General features: G+C 34.7%; 1 protein-coding gene across 1 annotated transcript in view; it reads right to left on the bottom strand.

Annotated features, from left to right (window-relative positions):
- SPATA17 (spermatogenesis associated 17) overlaps positions 1-14,875 on the bottom strand; it is a 94,543-nt gene that overhangs the window by 29,904 nt on the left and 49,764 nt on the right. The window contains exon 7 of the mRNA XM_076335567.1: positions 4,112-4,315. Coding sequence (XP_076191682.1) covers positions 4,112-4,315 — 204 coding nt within the window. The remainder of the gene's footprint in view (positions 1-4,111; positions 4,316-14,875) is intronic.

The following is a 14,875-nucleotide window of genomic DNA, read 5'->3' as shown; positions in this document are numbered from 1 at the left end:
AACAACTAATAAATATTTATTATTTTAAAACAATACATTGTTAGAACTGATTAGGAAAACTTAGTTTTTCCTTAGAGAAAAATATTGGTGAAATAAAATCTGATACACAGGAATTAACTGCATCTAGATTCTGCTTAAGCAGGAAGCTTTAAGTCTTTTCCTTTCATAGGATAAATAATGTTTTACCTTAAAGAACATGCTCTTTTCAATTTAACTATAAAGCTACCTGGAAGGGAACTTAATACATGACTTAAGACATAATTCTTCTAACGCAATTCAATGACTTCAATAATATAGGTGTATAGACCATTTTTTGAAAGTCTAATTCTACGTTAATTTCATTATTCCTAAAAAAAAAGTTCATAATTCTTACACAAGTCTCTCTCTATATATACACATATATATCTTTTTTCCAGAGTATATTGTTTAATAACTGATCATATCAGCATCTACCATTTAACAACACAGATAAACAGCAGCAGGAAGTCCTTTCCTGCACTGTCAAAGTGACATATCCTATATCTTGCTTTTAGTACTAACCAGTAAGAACTTACCTGGAGTATAATTAGTGCCATATTACGCTCAGGACAGTTTAGTGGCAACTCTGGATTTAGAAGTGTTGCTAATTAATTTTTATTTTTTTTCATCATTGTTGATTCTGCAATGAACTAGTGAAACCTTCTGAAACTATGAACAGACAAAGAATCCTAATCACAGCCTTTATTCTTAAAGATATCCTTCTTTAAATAGGTTATCACTAACAAGTCACAGCTGGAGTTACTGCAAGCACTGAGTGAAGACTGTGGGGCTAATAAAAAGAAATGATTCACGCCTCATTTATGTTCACTTATGTTTTACATTAATAGAAACCAATAATAGGAACCAGTTACCATAAAAGTCATGGACCGTAAATAACACAAATGGCAAATAAGTATCATCTAGTACTTTTCACAGCTGGACAGGAGGATTGCTATATTTGAAAGTAGTTAATGGATTTTTATTGGAACTTTTCTTTTTAAAGGCACAGCATCATGATTTGGCGATCTTTTTAAAGGTCCTAGTAAGCAAGTGAGCATAGTATTTACACTTCTTGCAGATATTTTCTTGCTTCTACTTTCTAAGTCAGTGTAAAAAAATACATTCATTTAATCTGACCACAATAAGTCTCTAAAACCAGGATGAAAAGTGTTATCGCCTGTGAGAGAATAATTAATACTAGAACAGGTCACTAAAACTAGTAAGCAATGTTCTAGTAATATATAATCTGATGATCAAATTATAAAAAAAGTTTAAAATTTATAATATAAAATGAATACTCTGTATTGTAAGATGTTTGCATGAAGTGGATGTATGGAGCAAAGAAGAAAGAAATGTACTATTGTCAAAAAATATCGAGATAAATATGCTTGCTTTTAGAAAATAGTCTTTCAGAATATTGTATTTCTTCTTCATTGTAAAATATTGACTCATATTCCATCAGGGTAAGGGCCAAATCAGGTAGCCAAGCAAGGATTTTTTTTCCGTCTTTAATTTCTAAGACCTTCTAACTCTTTCTCAATCCATAGTTCAAATGAAATTAACAGAGTCCAACTACTAATGGAAGGAGGGGGGAAAGAGTGTAACTAAGCAAAGGTCTCTCAAACAAGACTGTGTCATCACTAATGAAAGTGGGGTATATATGTTAGAATATTAAGATATTTTTCCATTCCTCTGAATCATGTATTTAAAGAAACCTACCTAGCAATAGGCACCTAAGGAATATATCTAAGATGACAAGACCTCTAAAAAATCCATTTACCTAATGTCCATTTTATAAGAGTAACTTTAAGGCTTGTGGAATCTGTGGTAGAATGGTGCTTACAAATGTTTTCAAATTGGCAGTGCCTGCAAGCATTTCAGGCATCCCCCTTCAAAATGGAAATCTTCCGGGGAGGTCAGGCTAGGAAAGGAAGGGAGGGAGTCAACCAACAGTTTTCACCCTGAAAGCAACTCACACAACTCTATGTTCTATGTTTGGAATTTGTACTGAGTAGCATAAATCTTCTCGCTACCAATTGGTCTGCCAAATAAAGGTTAGCAGATCGGCATTCGTACTACTTTACCATAAAATCAGAAACTCGTAATAAAAATTATGATCTACATGAAGTCATACGTTCTTCACTGCCCCCATTCCAGGAGAGCTAACAGCATGCAAAAAATCCCCTAAAAATGGCAATGTGATTTCTGTTATTAATGCCTTTTAATGAACAGATGACTAATTTTAGCATTATCTGTGTTTCCACGAAACTGTAATTCTAGTTAACTCAGTAATAAAAATGATAGATCTAACTGATGTATAAGCATCATTAAAACTTTGCTTTTAAATACACTATCTTACACACACAGAGCTTACTTATAAAATGCTAAATACCCATTTCCCTAAGAGAAAGCTGCTAAATAGCTAATTTTTGTTCTTTTAAACATATATAATTGACATTCTCATATAAAATATCCAACCCTATAGGCAATACAAATTTTAGATACCTGAAAGAACAGTGAAGTAACAAGTGACTCACAGTGGGCCTGATAGATATTAGAAAAAGAAGCTTGGTGCCAAAAAGTGTTACCACAGAGAACTAGGACACAAGTATATCTAGTAATTAAATTCCTTATTGTCACACCAGACAACTTTCAGGATGATGCGTTCTGATGGGTTTTCATTTCCAGCTGTTTCATCAGCTCAAACCAGTGTCCTTTTCTTAGACATACAACCCTAAATTGTCAAAGTGTTGTTCAGGGATTTAGCCGTGTGACTCCCATTAACATCAGTAAGAGTCGCGCAGATAAATCCACGCACTGTGCTTTGAAAATTTACCCCACAGTGTACATCCCAGGGTGCTGAAAGGATTAAAGTATTATATAGTAAATTCCCTCTTTGAGGTGCAGCAAATAAACAAAACTCTTCTGGTTTGTTCTAAAAGGCTATCTGTGCACGACTGCTGTGCATGCGTCTGAACTTAGAAAGGTCTATAAAACATTAGAAATCCAAACAGGAGCTTGTAAGATACTTCGTATATAAAGTAAAGCGGTTTTGCAAGAGCAACTTAACAACGGAAAACCTCCAAGTTCCCTCTTTATTTAAAAGCGTGACTCCTATACCATGTCCACTAGGCAAAATCTTCCCCTCTATCCTGAGAAACAGTGCATTCAGTCACATCCCACTGAAGAACCATCATAGCCCCTTTGGTCCCAGAAGGTAAAGCTATAATGTCATATTTATCTCAACTCCAAACTCCCTGATCACCCAAACTGTTTGTTGGCTCACACTTTGTCTCGATTCTAATGTGAGTCAATGAGTTCATTCAATGAGGAAGCTCAAGCAGTCAAGGTAGGGAGAACATAAGGAGGGAAGGACAAAGGTGGAGAATTGCCCTGAAGTTGATCCTTACTGTTATAAGCAGTGTGGACCTCTGTGTGGCTCACAGAGGTCCTTCTCCAGAGGTATTCTGGCAGGCCTGCATCTTCTCCTCGTGCTTTAACCCAATTGCCTTTGCCTTCATGTCCCACCACCGATACAGACTCGTCCTGCTACGGACAAGTCAGTCATGACATAAAGATGAGAAAAACTGCACAAAAGAGGAGGAACTATTCTATACTGAGAGGATGCCTCTTGGCCTTCATATGGAAAACAATTACAAAAAGAGGAAAATGTTATCACTTTAATTATCACTAACTGGTTAATTTGTCCTATTACCTTTCATTTCTCCTACTTTTTTGTTGATTTAAAATTGGAAATTAAGAATTCTACCTCTAATGAATCATAAAATTGATATTCAATTATGTCAGGCCTTCCCTTTGAAATATCAGAAGTGACTTTTTTTTCCCCAAAGAACGAAAGTAAAGTCCAAAGAATCATATTTCCCTGTTTTTACATACCACCTAGGTTTCTTTTTCTTTAAGTCAAATCTGTTTCAAAGACTTTATATCCTGAATGCAAGCACTAGATCTATATATAAAAAACAAATCCACAAAAGGGATTTTTGGACTCAATGATCCAACTCGAGATATTCTATGATAAGCTATGATAAAAGATATGAACAAAAACTGCCTCAGAGACACTGAAAAATGTTACCTGAGGTTTCTGTCTGCCAATAGGTGGCAGAGGCTGTGCTGTGGAGAAAGTTGGAGGCCTTCTACAAGTTGGCCAGTCATGGAGCTCGCAGGCAAAGGGACTCTTAATCTGCTGCCCTCTGTGGCTCAACGGCTTTGACTTCCGTAGCAGCAGTTCCATTGGATCTGGGGATTTTCTGAATGGCGAATTGTAGATGCCTGCAATCTGAGCAGAAGATAGGGTTATCTTTGACTTCAGCTAGCTTAGAACTCATTCTTGCATTTATTCTACAAATCAAACCAATTTAAAAAAACTATATAATAAACAGTTCTACACAAAGTTTCTGATGACTGCTGACATGGGATAGATCTATAGTTTAAATGCATCTCTGGGCATCGCATTACAGTTACAAAAGTAATGTATAATCTGGGTTTCAGCCCTTCAAATGGGGATAACTTTCATTTTATGGAAGGAAGAGCTTCCTGTGTCTCAAACCCATGTTTTCTTTCAGTCACATCCAATCTTCCACTTTCCACAGCAGTAGTCAAAGAAACACGCCAGTTTTCCCTCAAAAAATAATTAAAAGTGTACAAATTTGCCTCTAGTTTTAAAGGCAAACTATTATAGTTGTTCTGAAATTTAAAGTTTAATTTAAATTCCAATTTAAATTCCTACATACAATAGCAACAAAAATATATTACCTATTATTTCCAAACACATACTTCAAGAGTAAAACAAATGCTTATGCAAGGGGACATAACTCTTGGCCCTTTAAACTCTGTACTAGCTGACTCACAATGTGGACAGACAGTGGCAACTGCAGCATTTTTAAAAGTAAAACTGAGTGATCAGTTAAGGGGAAATACTAGAAAATTTATGGAATACCAAAAAACAGTAATTGCTTTTTTCCAACAAAATGTTCACATTAAATTCCTTTAACTATTCAAAAGTATTTAGTTCTAATAGTATAAAACTTATGAAAAACAAAAATTTAGAATAAAAATTTCCGAATTGTGAATTAAAATGAAAGATTTATTCTTCACTGAATTTGGTATTTCATTTTTTCAGGATACATCAATTGCATCACTAGTGTGATCTAATATAACAATTACTGATATAAAGCATACATTTCAAATTCTGAATTAGCAATCTACATCATAAACAATCTGTGAATATCTGGCAAGTCAAAATTATGTGACAGACTGTTCCCAAATCGTTCCTATAAATGTAGGGATTTTATCAGTTGTTTATAAACAATTCTCAAATAGACATATGTGAGTTTACTGAATTAATTATGAACTGTCAAACATGAGAATTCCTATACCATATTGCACAAAGCCACTAAATCTCCTATAAAACATGATATGTGATTAAAATATACCTGGCAAAAATTAAAGATACTGAGTTGCTTTAAGGATAATTATATTTTCTACAACAGTACACTCGCAGTATTCTTAAGACTTTTAAAGTAGATTTGCACAGTTAAAATATATTGTCCTTTGCTTTTATCATAATTTTAATTGCTAAGAAGTATTGAATAAAAATAGTAGGAAAAGAAATCATTTTCATGATGTGGGGAAAGGTAAGGAAAAGAGTAAATGTTTAAAATCTTGCATTTCTCCTTTGGAACACTACCGAGGACCCATGAGAAAACTAAGTAGAGCATCAGCCTCCTCATAAAGTATTAATCTCTTGGGGCTGAGAGGATTGAACACTCCCCAATTAGCTCTAATGCATTTTTCATTAACATATCCTACTGGGAAGTTCCAATTTCTTGCGTCAAAACAGTTAAATAAGGCCCATATAAAACTTATTGTTTAATGGACAAAAATACTCAGAGATGGTAGCTTATTCAAAATATTGTTGGGCTATTCAGAATTTTATGGGCTATATTCTTCAGTTCTGTAAGTGATCTGGCCCTAATGACAATTTATTTTGGCCCTCTGTTATATGTTCCCCTCTTAGTGCAAACCCTATAAACTATTCCACTATACTGTCAGTCTAAATGTGTAACGGGAAAGAGGACATGAATAGAGATAAGTGGTAGAAACATATGTATGCCAAACAACCACTGGTTGTTCCTTCAGCTCTTCGGGATGCCCAACTAAAATGGCAGGGATCCATGCTTCAAATAGCAGGCAAGCAGAATCACTGGAGTGAATGCAAAATTGCAGGTCCACCTGTATGATCTGTAAAATCCACCTGCATCTTAAAAGTTTGGCTCTACAAGTCTGGCTCTTACTCACATTAACACCTCATAAAGGTACAGATTCTCCTAATGCTGCTATTATTTTTGTAGTATTTCATACATTATCCTATTGCAATTTTCTTATCAGCCCAGTACATTTTTGCTTGCAAACACTTGGTGACCTGTAAGTGCTACCTAAACGTAAGTTCCTTATATTGTCTCGGGCTTTATTGTTCTGTTCCACAATTACTGAATGCATTTACACTGTATACTTGTTGCACAAGTTCTCTCAAATATAAAATGCCACAGTCAAGGTCTTTCATATAAATTAGATTCCATGCTGGAGATATACAAAGCAACTCTATGCCATGGTCATTATGGCTCTTCACCCGTTAGCCCTACCATAGCCATCGGATGTGCCTACATTCTGATCAATTAATTTTTGCCTTCATTCTGTTGATAACAGTAAAATAGAAAAGTGATTGCTTGTGACTACCTTTTTTTTTTCACATCTCACTGAACTGCTCATTGTATTGTTACTTTATCTTTCCACCCATTCCTATGCCATCTATGTTCAGCTGTTGTATCCTACCTAATGTGGAGATTGTGCGTTCTAGCCATGCCATATATCTGCAGAGGTCTGTAGCTAGTGGGAGAGATATTGCTCTCTCACGGTACATCTGTGAAACACATATTTTATAGAAAACTATAACGTCACTGAAAATGTAAATGTTTTCCAGAAGGAAAACATCTCCACGTGCACCATTGAGAATCATGATGATATGGAATAAACCACCATGGCATAATAACAACTCTCTGCAGTTGGCGGGCACGGGTTTGTTGATCAGTAGCAAATCCTGATCAGGGCTGCATCTGCCCAAAATTTACACCCCTTTTTAAGCCCTTTCTTTAAAAAATAAAATAAATTTTAAAAAGTTGAAAAGCAAATTGGGTAGGAAATTTTAACCTAAAAAAAAATAGATTATTTCAACCTACATAGCACAGGTTTGGGTTTTGTTTTTTGTTTCCTCAAAGTGGAAAAATACAACATCTTAAATAATCTAAACATTTTTCCTCTGAAGAATTACAGGCAAGAATAACAATTGATGTGCTGTCTGGGCTCTAAGAAATGGCGTTGCTTCTTTTAGTCATACTTAGAGCAAGTATAAATGGCTCCGTGAGTATAATGGCTTTCTGAAACTGCATTTTGCAATCTATATTGAGATACTATGTATATTCTATTTGACATTTCTTTGTTTAAATGTTTGGCAGTAGAAAAAAATATAGTTCATAAAGGGTTCAAACACTGTGAAATGCTGCTGAATATCTCAGGGTGCACAAATAGGATTGGCTTTTAGCACTTTTAATGACACCAAAATTAGCCATAATAGGTGTGGGAATCCATTGATTCAGTGACTTTTGAATTATTATTGCTGAAAAGCTGTCTCAACAAAGAGCTATCTTTTGTAGTTCTTTTTTTACCTACTTTCAGGCTAAACACATACAGATAGTCTACCAACTATGAAAAAAGATTTGGAGTTTTAGTGAGGCCAGTTGGACACTTTAAAAGTTGTTGCTTCTTCTACAGTTAAAACTCCTTGTAAGATCTGGGTCAAAATTGATTATGAAGTGCATTTTTAAATAATAATTTTTCAAGCAATCCTTGTTAATTACTTTACATTTTAATTATATATGTTCAAGTATTCAAACAGACAGATAGCAGAGCAATCAGCAGAGTTAGTATCTAGCTAGATAAAATTAATACTAATTTACTTTAAATTCCCCAAGGTTTGTGATAAGGTTTTAGGCCTAAATTTAAAATTGGCAAAGTTTGGTAGGAGAGACAAGGGGATGAGTTTGATTCTGCTTTCCAGTTCAGACCAATCTCTGGCAAAATTACTTCCCTTCATTTTTAAATATCTCTGCAAATCAGAGTCTTATTTTCATAATTTCTTGCACATGTGCTGTGCGGTGATGGATGCCCTATTCACTCTATCCTCTGCAGGGAGCTGGCAGTCTGCAGAAATCTAAGAATCTGGAGGATTAAAGCCTTTGGTAGTTAATAAAATTACATATATTCTTGAGACCAGTACAATGTGTTAAAAGCGTCCATCTTTTCCCTACTTTAATACAATATACTCTCAACTACAAAACCATTGCAGTTAATACTGCTTTTTCAATGGTAGAAAAGTATCTGTCTTGAGATATTACTTCATACTTTGATTCCAATATTTTCCCCACCTTTAGTCCGTAAGAAAATATGCTACCCTCCAAAATATTATGATAGGTTACAAAAAGTACCTCTTGTCTGCAGGGAGAATGACACATTTTTCTGTACCCGTGTTCTTCACAACTAAGAAGGGCCTCTGTCAAAGCCAGCTTTCTGGGACTTCATTTCCAGGAACAATTTTCTAAAGTGACAAACACTATGGGGAAATCTGTGCTAACTGTTAAAAAACCTACAACTGAGTTATTTGCAGTACTGTCATGCTAACTTCCACCTCAATAAGACCAAAGAAATCTCAGGAGGGGACTCTGCTAATAGCTTCTTACTGACCTCCTTGCATCAGGCCCTTCTGGTGAATGGTGGCCCAGTGGTGAATATGGCAAATGAGGTGTGAAAGCACAGATATTTTTTTTTTAAGACTGGTTCTGACTCGTCAGGGAAAATAAAAAAAAAAAAAGAGAGACATTAGATATACAATAGATATATTTTTCCCCTAGAATTCTCTGCCTCAGACCTTCCATCATGGAAACCCAAGCATGACCTGGAATATTAATTGTGTCAGGTCAAGCATACTGGCAAATGTACCATTTGTTACCCAGTCATCCTTAGCATTACATTAATATTTTGAATCATTTTGCATTTCTAACACTCTATCATTTAGTTTCCTCCCAATCATTTTCTTATCTTTATAATTAATGGTGGCATATAAAGAAAGAAAAAAAATCATAAGAAAACAAACATTAGTGTAATGAACATTAGCAAAGAAAAGATTTGTTGAGGTTTTTTTTATATTCTGTACTGCTTTCACCTCTAATCCTACATTTAGTCTATGCTGTAGAATATCCATTTTTGTCTTTTCCTGTTTATCATTTCTATACGGAGAGAAAGGCTTAACTGGTTTTTCCCAGAATACAACAAAGAAATTATTACAGAGCTTGCCTTGAAAGCTAAACTATGAAGGAAGGAAGCAGCAAAAGAAATAGAAGGAAGGAAGCAGCAAAAGAAATAGAAAGAAGGAAGCAAGAAAGGAAAGAAAAAGGTGCAGGTAGAAAGGGAAAGACAAGGTTGTGTTGATTATGCTGGATAGTTCCTCAGAAAAGATCAGTGATCCCAAGTGGTGTAATAAAACGTGAACAGTTTTAGATGCTGCAATTTTTGTTTATGAATGAATGATTTCTTACTCTTCTTTCTTATTTCTTGCCTAAGCTTTTAAAGCCTACATATAAAATTCCAAACAAAATATGCCCTAATAGATACAGTGTAGCTACTGCACTGCGAATAATTACACACACGCAAAATAAAAAATCGATGAAGTTGAGCTGAAGATAAAACATAAGCATGAAGTCAATAGAAAATGTATCCTCATATCTTTAAAGTATTTTTTACTGTAATTTAAGTAAAATACAATAAAGGTATGATCTGTTTTAATTACTTTTCCATATCAACTCTGAAAGTCTGAAATAATCAACATATATTGTGACTATAAACGTTTCTTTTAACAGTCATTTAATCTTGAAAAAAACAGCTTTGAGGGAGAAAGCCTTTGCAAGTGATTGTCACAGTAAGAACCTAAATAAAAAGTCCTACTTTCTCACTCTGGTCTTTTAATAAGGAGTTAAACGAGAAGGAAAAGACTTCAACAAAATAGGGACTTAACTTGAAAATCCTTTTTCGCTCCATTGTAATTTGTAAAAAAACTAAGCAAGCTGAGAGGAGAGGTAAGAGATCTTTAAAAGCCATAAAAGTAAAAGCATGAAGGAGAGCTGTGAATGAAATATTTGCTAGAGATGGGATTGCTGAATCAACACTGACCAGTGCACTTCATCATAATTATCAGGACATACTACTGCCAGGGGATTTATAAAAATCCCACTCAGCAAATAATTGCCCTGCTGTTAGGAGATAGTCGGAGTGTTAACACACTGTCACAGTCCAGCGTTTAGTAAGATATTCAACATTCAATTACTCTTGCTGAGAACTAAAAGGAAACATGATCATTTCTCAGCTACTGCAGTTATGCTTCCACATGAATTCCAGCGAATAATCTTGTTAATCCCCAGATATAGTTTCTCTAGGAGGTAAAAGAAATACCTTAAAACATTAATGATTCACAAGGAAAAAACATGTTTGTATGATGCTGCAACCATGTCTGTAAAATAAAAGGAATTTAAAACTTCTAAATAACTAGTTTATTACAGGCTGTCAGAATATTCCATATGTAGTGAAAATAAAAGGATAATATCTTTAATATGAAATTTACTGGGGAAAGAGACATCTATAAAAATTCTGTAAATACTGTTCTAGCAACAAGTATAATAAAACTATGTCCATGAACTCAAATATGAAACATCAAAATATTTAAGCCACATTAGAATGCATTCTACTAGGAATAATGTGTGATTTTTTAACTAATATGAACACACTTTTATATTAACAATTAAGAAATATAGTGTAAACTTTATTCAGATATTGGAAAAATACCATGGTGTGGTTCAACATTCCAATCTGAGATAAAATTTCCTTACCATGGCTGACAATAGGAAAAACGTCACCCAGCTTTATAAACGTAGGTTCAGTTCTCACTGAGCTAATGTTACTCCTTAGGCCTGATACTGTAATCCTTATAAAAACATAGTCTCAGGAATTTCATCTAAATAAGAATTGGAGGACCTAGCCTGTTCTTGTACCTAAGGTATTTTAGCTTTGTTTGAGATACTGCTTTTATGCAGAGACTGAAGAATTCATAAATGAGTGATGAGTAGCATATATTCTTTCAAGTGGGATTAATTACCTGTCTTCTGCTTAATATATATTCTGTTTAAACAGAGTAATAGAAGCATTAATTATTGCTATTCTGCCTTCATATTTTAAAGCTTGGTTCAGTCCTTTTCATCTGTGAAATGTTTGCTTGATATCAAAATAATAGTGCAATCATGTTTTAAATGCACATTCATAAGTAAACCAGGCTGTAATTTTATAGACTATACAATGAGGTGTTAAGGAAACATTCAAGTCCAGCATCCTGGCCACAGACTATAAAATCAACCTCTAAACCTGCACAGGCACTAAGTTCAATTGCAAGAAACAAAACTGTAATTGAGTCTCCAAATAAGTACCAACTGCTTGGGTATTTAGGCAACAAGACAAAAGAGAAACAAAATCTTAGTTTAATGTATGGATCATTGTGGCACAATATCCAAAACACAGCAGCCCAGCAAATGCAGAGGCATCCCAAAAATGTATCCACCTTTCATTGATTCTCTCTCTGACTGAGGCTTACTCTTGTCAAATCTAATTCTTACGCAGGCTTTTGATGACTTGACTAGATCAGGGATAATAACTTGAATGAGTGAGTGATGGCATGGGAAACAATAGTCTTATGATGAAGACACAAAACAGAGACAGAGCATTCAAAGTCCTCTTACTGACTTCTCATTTGACTTCTAGCTGATTTCAAAACCAGCAGAAAAATACATTTTAACTTGCTTAATGACTGTATTTTAAAAATAAGAATAGGAAATTCCATTACTGTCATCATTTTTTCTTTAAGAAGTACTGGGGTGAGTATGCGATCATGTACAAAATCTAGGAACGTCTGAAAACCAACCTGTTTCTACAACCACCCTGTATAAGTGGGAATTAAAGAGCTTAGTCTGAAGAATAGTCTCTGAAGGTGATTTTATTCTTCCATGTCTCAATAACTGCATGTGAAAACACAGACACTATTTCCTTACTTCACAGGGTTATTTTGAGGCTAAAATTATTTATGCTTGTGAGAAGTTTTCAGAGCCTTAAAGCACTTATTTAAATGTGTGATGTTATTTACATCTTTAAAATTAAAATTTCATTTACTGTCATTGTCAAAATGGAGAAGATTAGCTTTGTAAGAAAAAATCAACTTGAATTTCACTCCTTTTCTCACTAGATTGAGAAAAATCCTTGTAGTTATACCATTTAGTATCTTTGAATTTGTAACACCAGGAGTTACCTACAACAATGTATCAGAAGACAGAAGAAGCTTTTCTTAACAGATAGAGATGGAAATCATACAGAAATTTCCTTTGTTAATGAAATAATTACTAAATACAAAATTAATTCAATTCTCCAAAAATACATATATGCAGCTAAACAATGTAACATTTCATTCCTTTTCATTGTTCCTTATGCCTCTTGCATTGTGCTTACATGTGAATCTTCCCTCACAGACATATATTCTGACAGATTTATTAAACAATTTGCTGTAGTAAACCTATAGGATTAGACAATGACTAAAAACTCGAAAAGTGGCACTATGTTTAACAAAGCAGTCTTCAATGAGACCAATAAACAATGAGGTGAAGGTTTAATGAGTGCTCATAGTATTGTATACAGGAAAGAATAAAGAAGAGGCAACACAGCCATGTTAGTCAGATTAGTAAAGGTAGTCAGAAATGAGCAGAAAAGAGTGATGCAATAAGAAAAAATGAAAAGATGAAGATTTTATTAAAAGATTGTTGAAATAGAAAAACTAGAAGCAAAGAAAACATGCAACATAAAGGTAAAGAAAACAATAGATGGGGGAAGATATACAGTTTTCATCACGTCCGTTGCAGGACAGACACGATTCCCAAATTAACAGTATATATTAGATACTAAACAAAAGCATTGAATATTGAATAAACTGTGCAAGCTAATGAAAGAACTTTACCATGATACTGTTCACTTGCCTAAGAGCTGAAAAACAAAAGAATTGGTGTGTACATCACTCATCTTGAAGTCTCATTAAAGCAAGGATACCATCAGTGCCACTTCTTAATCAACAGGAAGGTTTGCTGTTGAGAAATGTATGGCATTTTAGCTTCATGACTTCTCCCATGCCATTCCTAGCCTCCCTCTTCTTATGCACTTACCTCTTTTTTAGCATGTACTTCTTCTGATATAATAGTTTCAAAAACTACCTGAGCAAGACCGTACACCACATCAAACACCAGATGGACTACTACACATCAACCAAATTTATCCCAGTAACAATTTCAGGAATGTCAGTGGAGTTCCACTCTGTGCAAGTGTGTGTGAATGTGGCTCTGTGTGTGAGCTATTTAGTTGATATTTGCACTACATTGTAATTTCCTTGCAATATAGATTCTTTCTTAAATAGGTGTACCACATCATACACAAAGCCAACATTCAATATATAACTCACTCCTACCAGTTTTCTGACCCTGCAGCAATCCAACCCTTTTGGACCCCAATTGACAGTAATACACAAAATGTGGTCATGTTTTTCTAAGATCTCAGCATGTACACTTTTGATAGATCACACAGCTTGTCCTTTAAATTCTGCTATTAATCCTACCCACAGGAGTTGAGCAAGAAGTTTGTTGTCTAGAAAAAATCCACACAAATAGAGATTATGCATTTCAGATGCTGAAAAAGACAGTTTAAGTACAGGGACCTTCTAGCTAGTGGATTTTTAAATGACTAAGGCTAGATGCAGAGATGCTAAATGCTGTAATACATGGTAGATACAGAGATGCCACTATGCAATAATAACGTATGCTTAGTATGAGTGACATGGCTAGTAACAAGCTATTTAGAAGAAGCTCTGAGAAATAGTGCCATGTCTACATTGATATGCCTTTAAACAACTGAGCTTGCATAGGATCAATCACAAAACAGCACTCAAACCTTATATCCTATTGTGTGTTAAGCTCTTTCTAATGACAGATGATTTTTCAGTGTAAACTCTTTCTTGTTTCTTTGCACAGTTATCCAGTTATCAAACAAAATGAAATGATTTTGTAATAAGCAGCCTTTAGGAAAAATAGAGCTTGCAATACTGTCGCAGAACATGCTTAAAATTATTAAATTTGTTCTATTTTTAAGTTCATTCACTCACTATCTTTAAAAAATAGGATGCAAATATCTTGTTTTCTGGGAAGTGTGGCAAAGGGAGAAATTACTGATTTCTGCTGGAAGCACTTTCACTTATCACTTGCGCTAGAATGAGACTTATGAGAAGAGTGAATGGGAAGGAAGTATTTTTCACTGACACTGGGGAGAAATACATCTGAAATGGTGCATAGCCATCTATTTCTTATAGGAGGTAGGTTCTGGTGTCAGCAGATAGCACTTCCCCATCCTCTTCCCATTGCTCCCTAACCTACGGAGTTACCTTTTCCTGGTCATGAAGATCACCACGCTTGCCATCTTAGTTTTGGCTTTGATTGTACTTGCCCTCTCTAGGGAGACAAACACCCCTTCTTAGAGAAAAAGAAAGGCTGATTGAAAAGGATATGAGCAAAGCTGGAAAATCTATGGAGGTTGTAAACTTTGTCACTAAATGATTTTGGCAGAGTGAGCACCAGATTCTGGAGGTGTATGTTGGCTT

This window comes from Aptenodytes patagonicus, chromosome 3 (genome assembly GCF_965638725.1).
Source record: "Aptenodytes patagonicus chromosome 3, bAptPat1.pri.cur, whole genome shotgun sequence".
NCBI classification, from domain to species: domain Eukaryota; kingdom Metazoa; phylum Chordata; class Aves; order Sphenisciformes; family Spheniscidae; genus Aptenodytes; species Aptenodytes patagonicus.
Note: the sequence above shows the minus strand (reverse complement) of the source record. Positions and strands in the feature narration are given on the sequence as shown.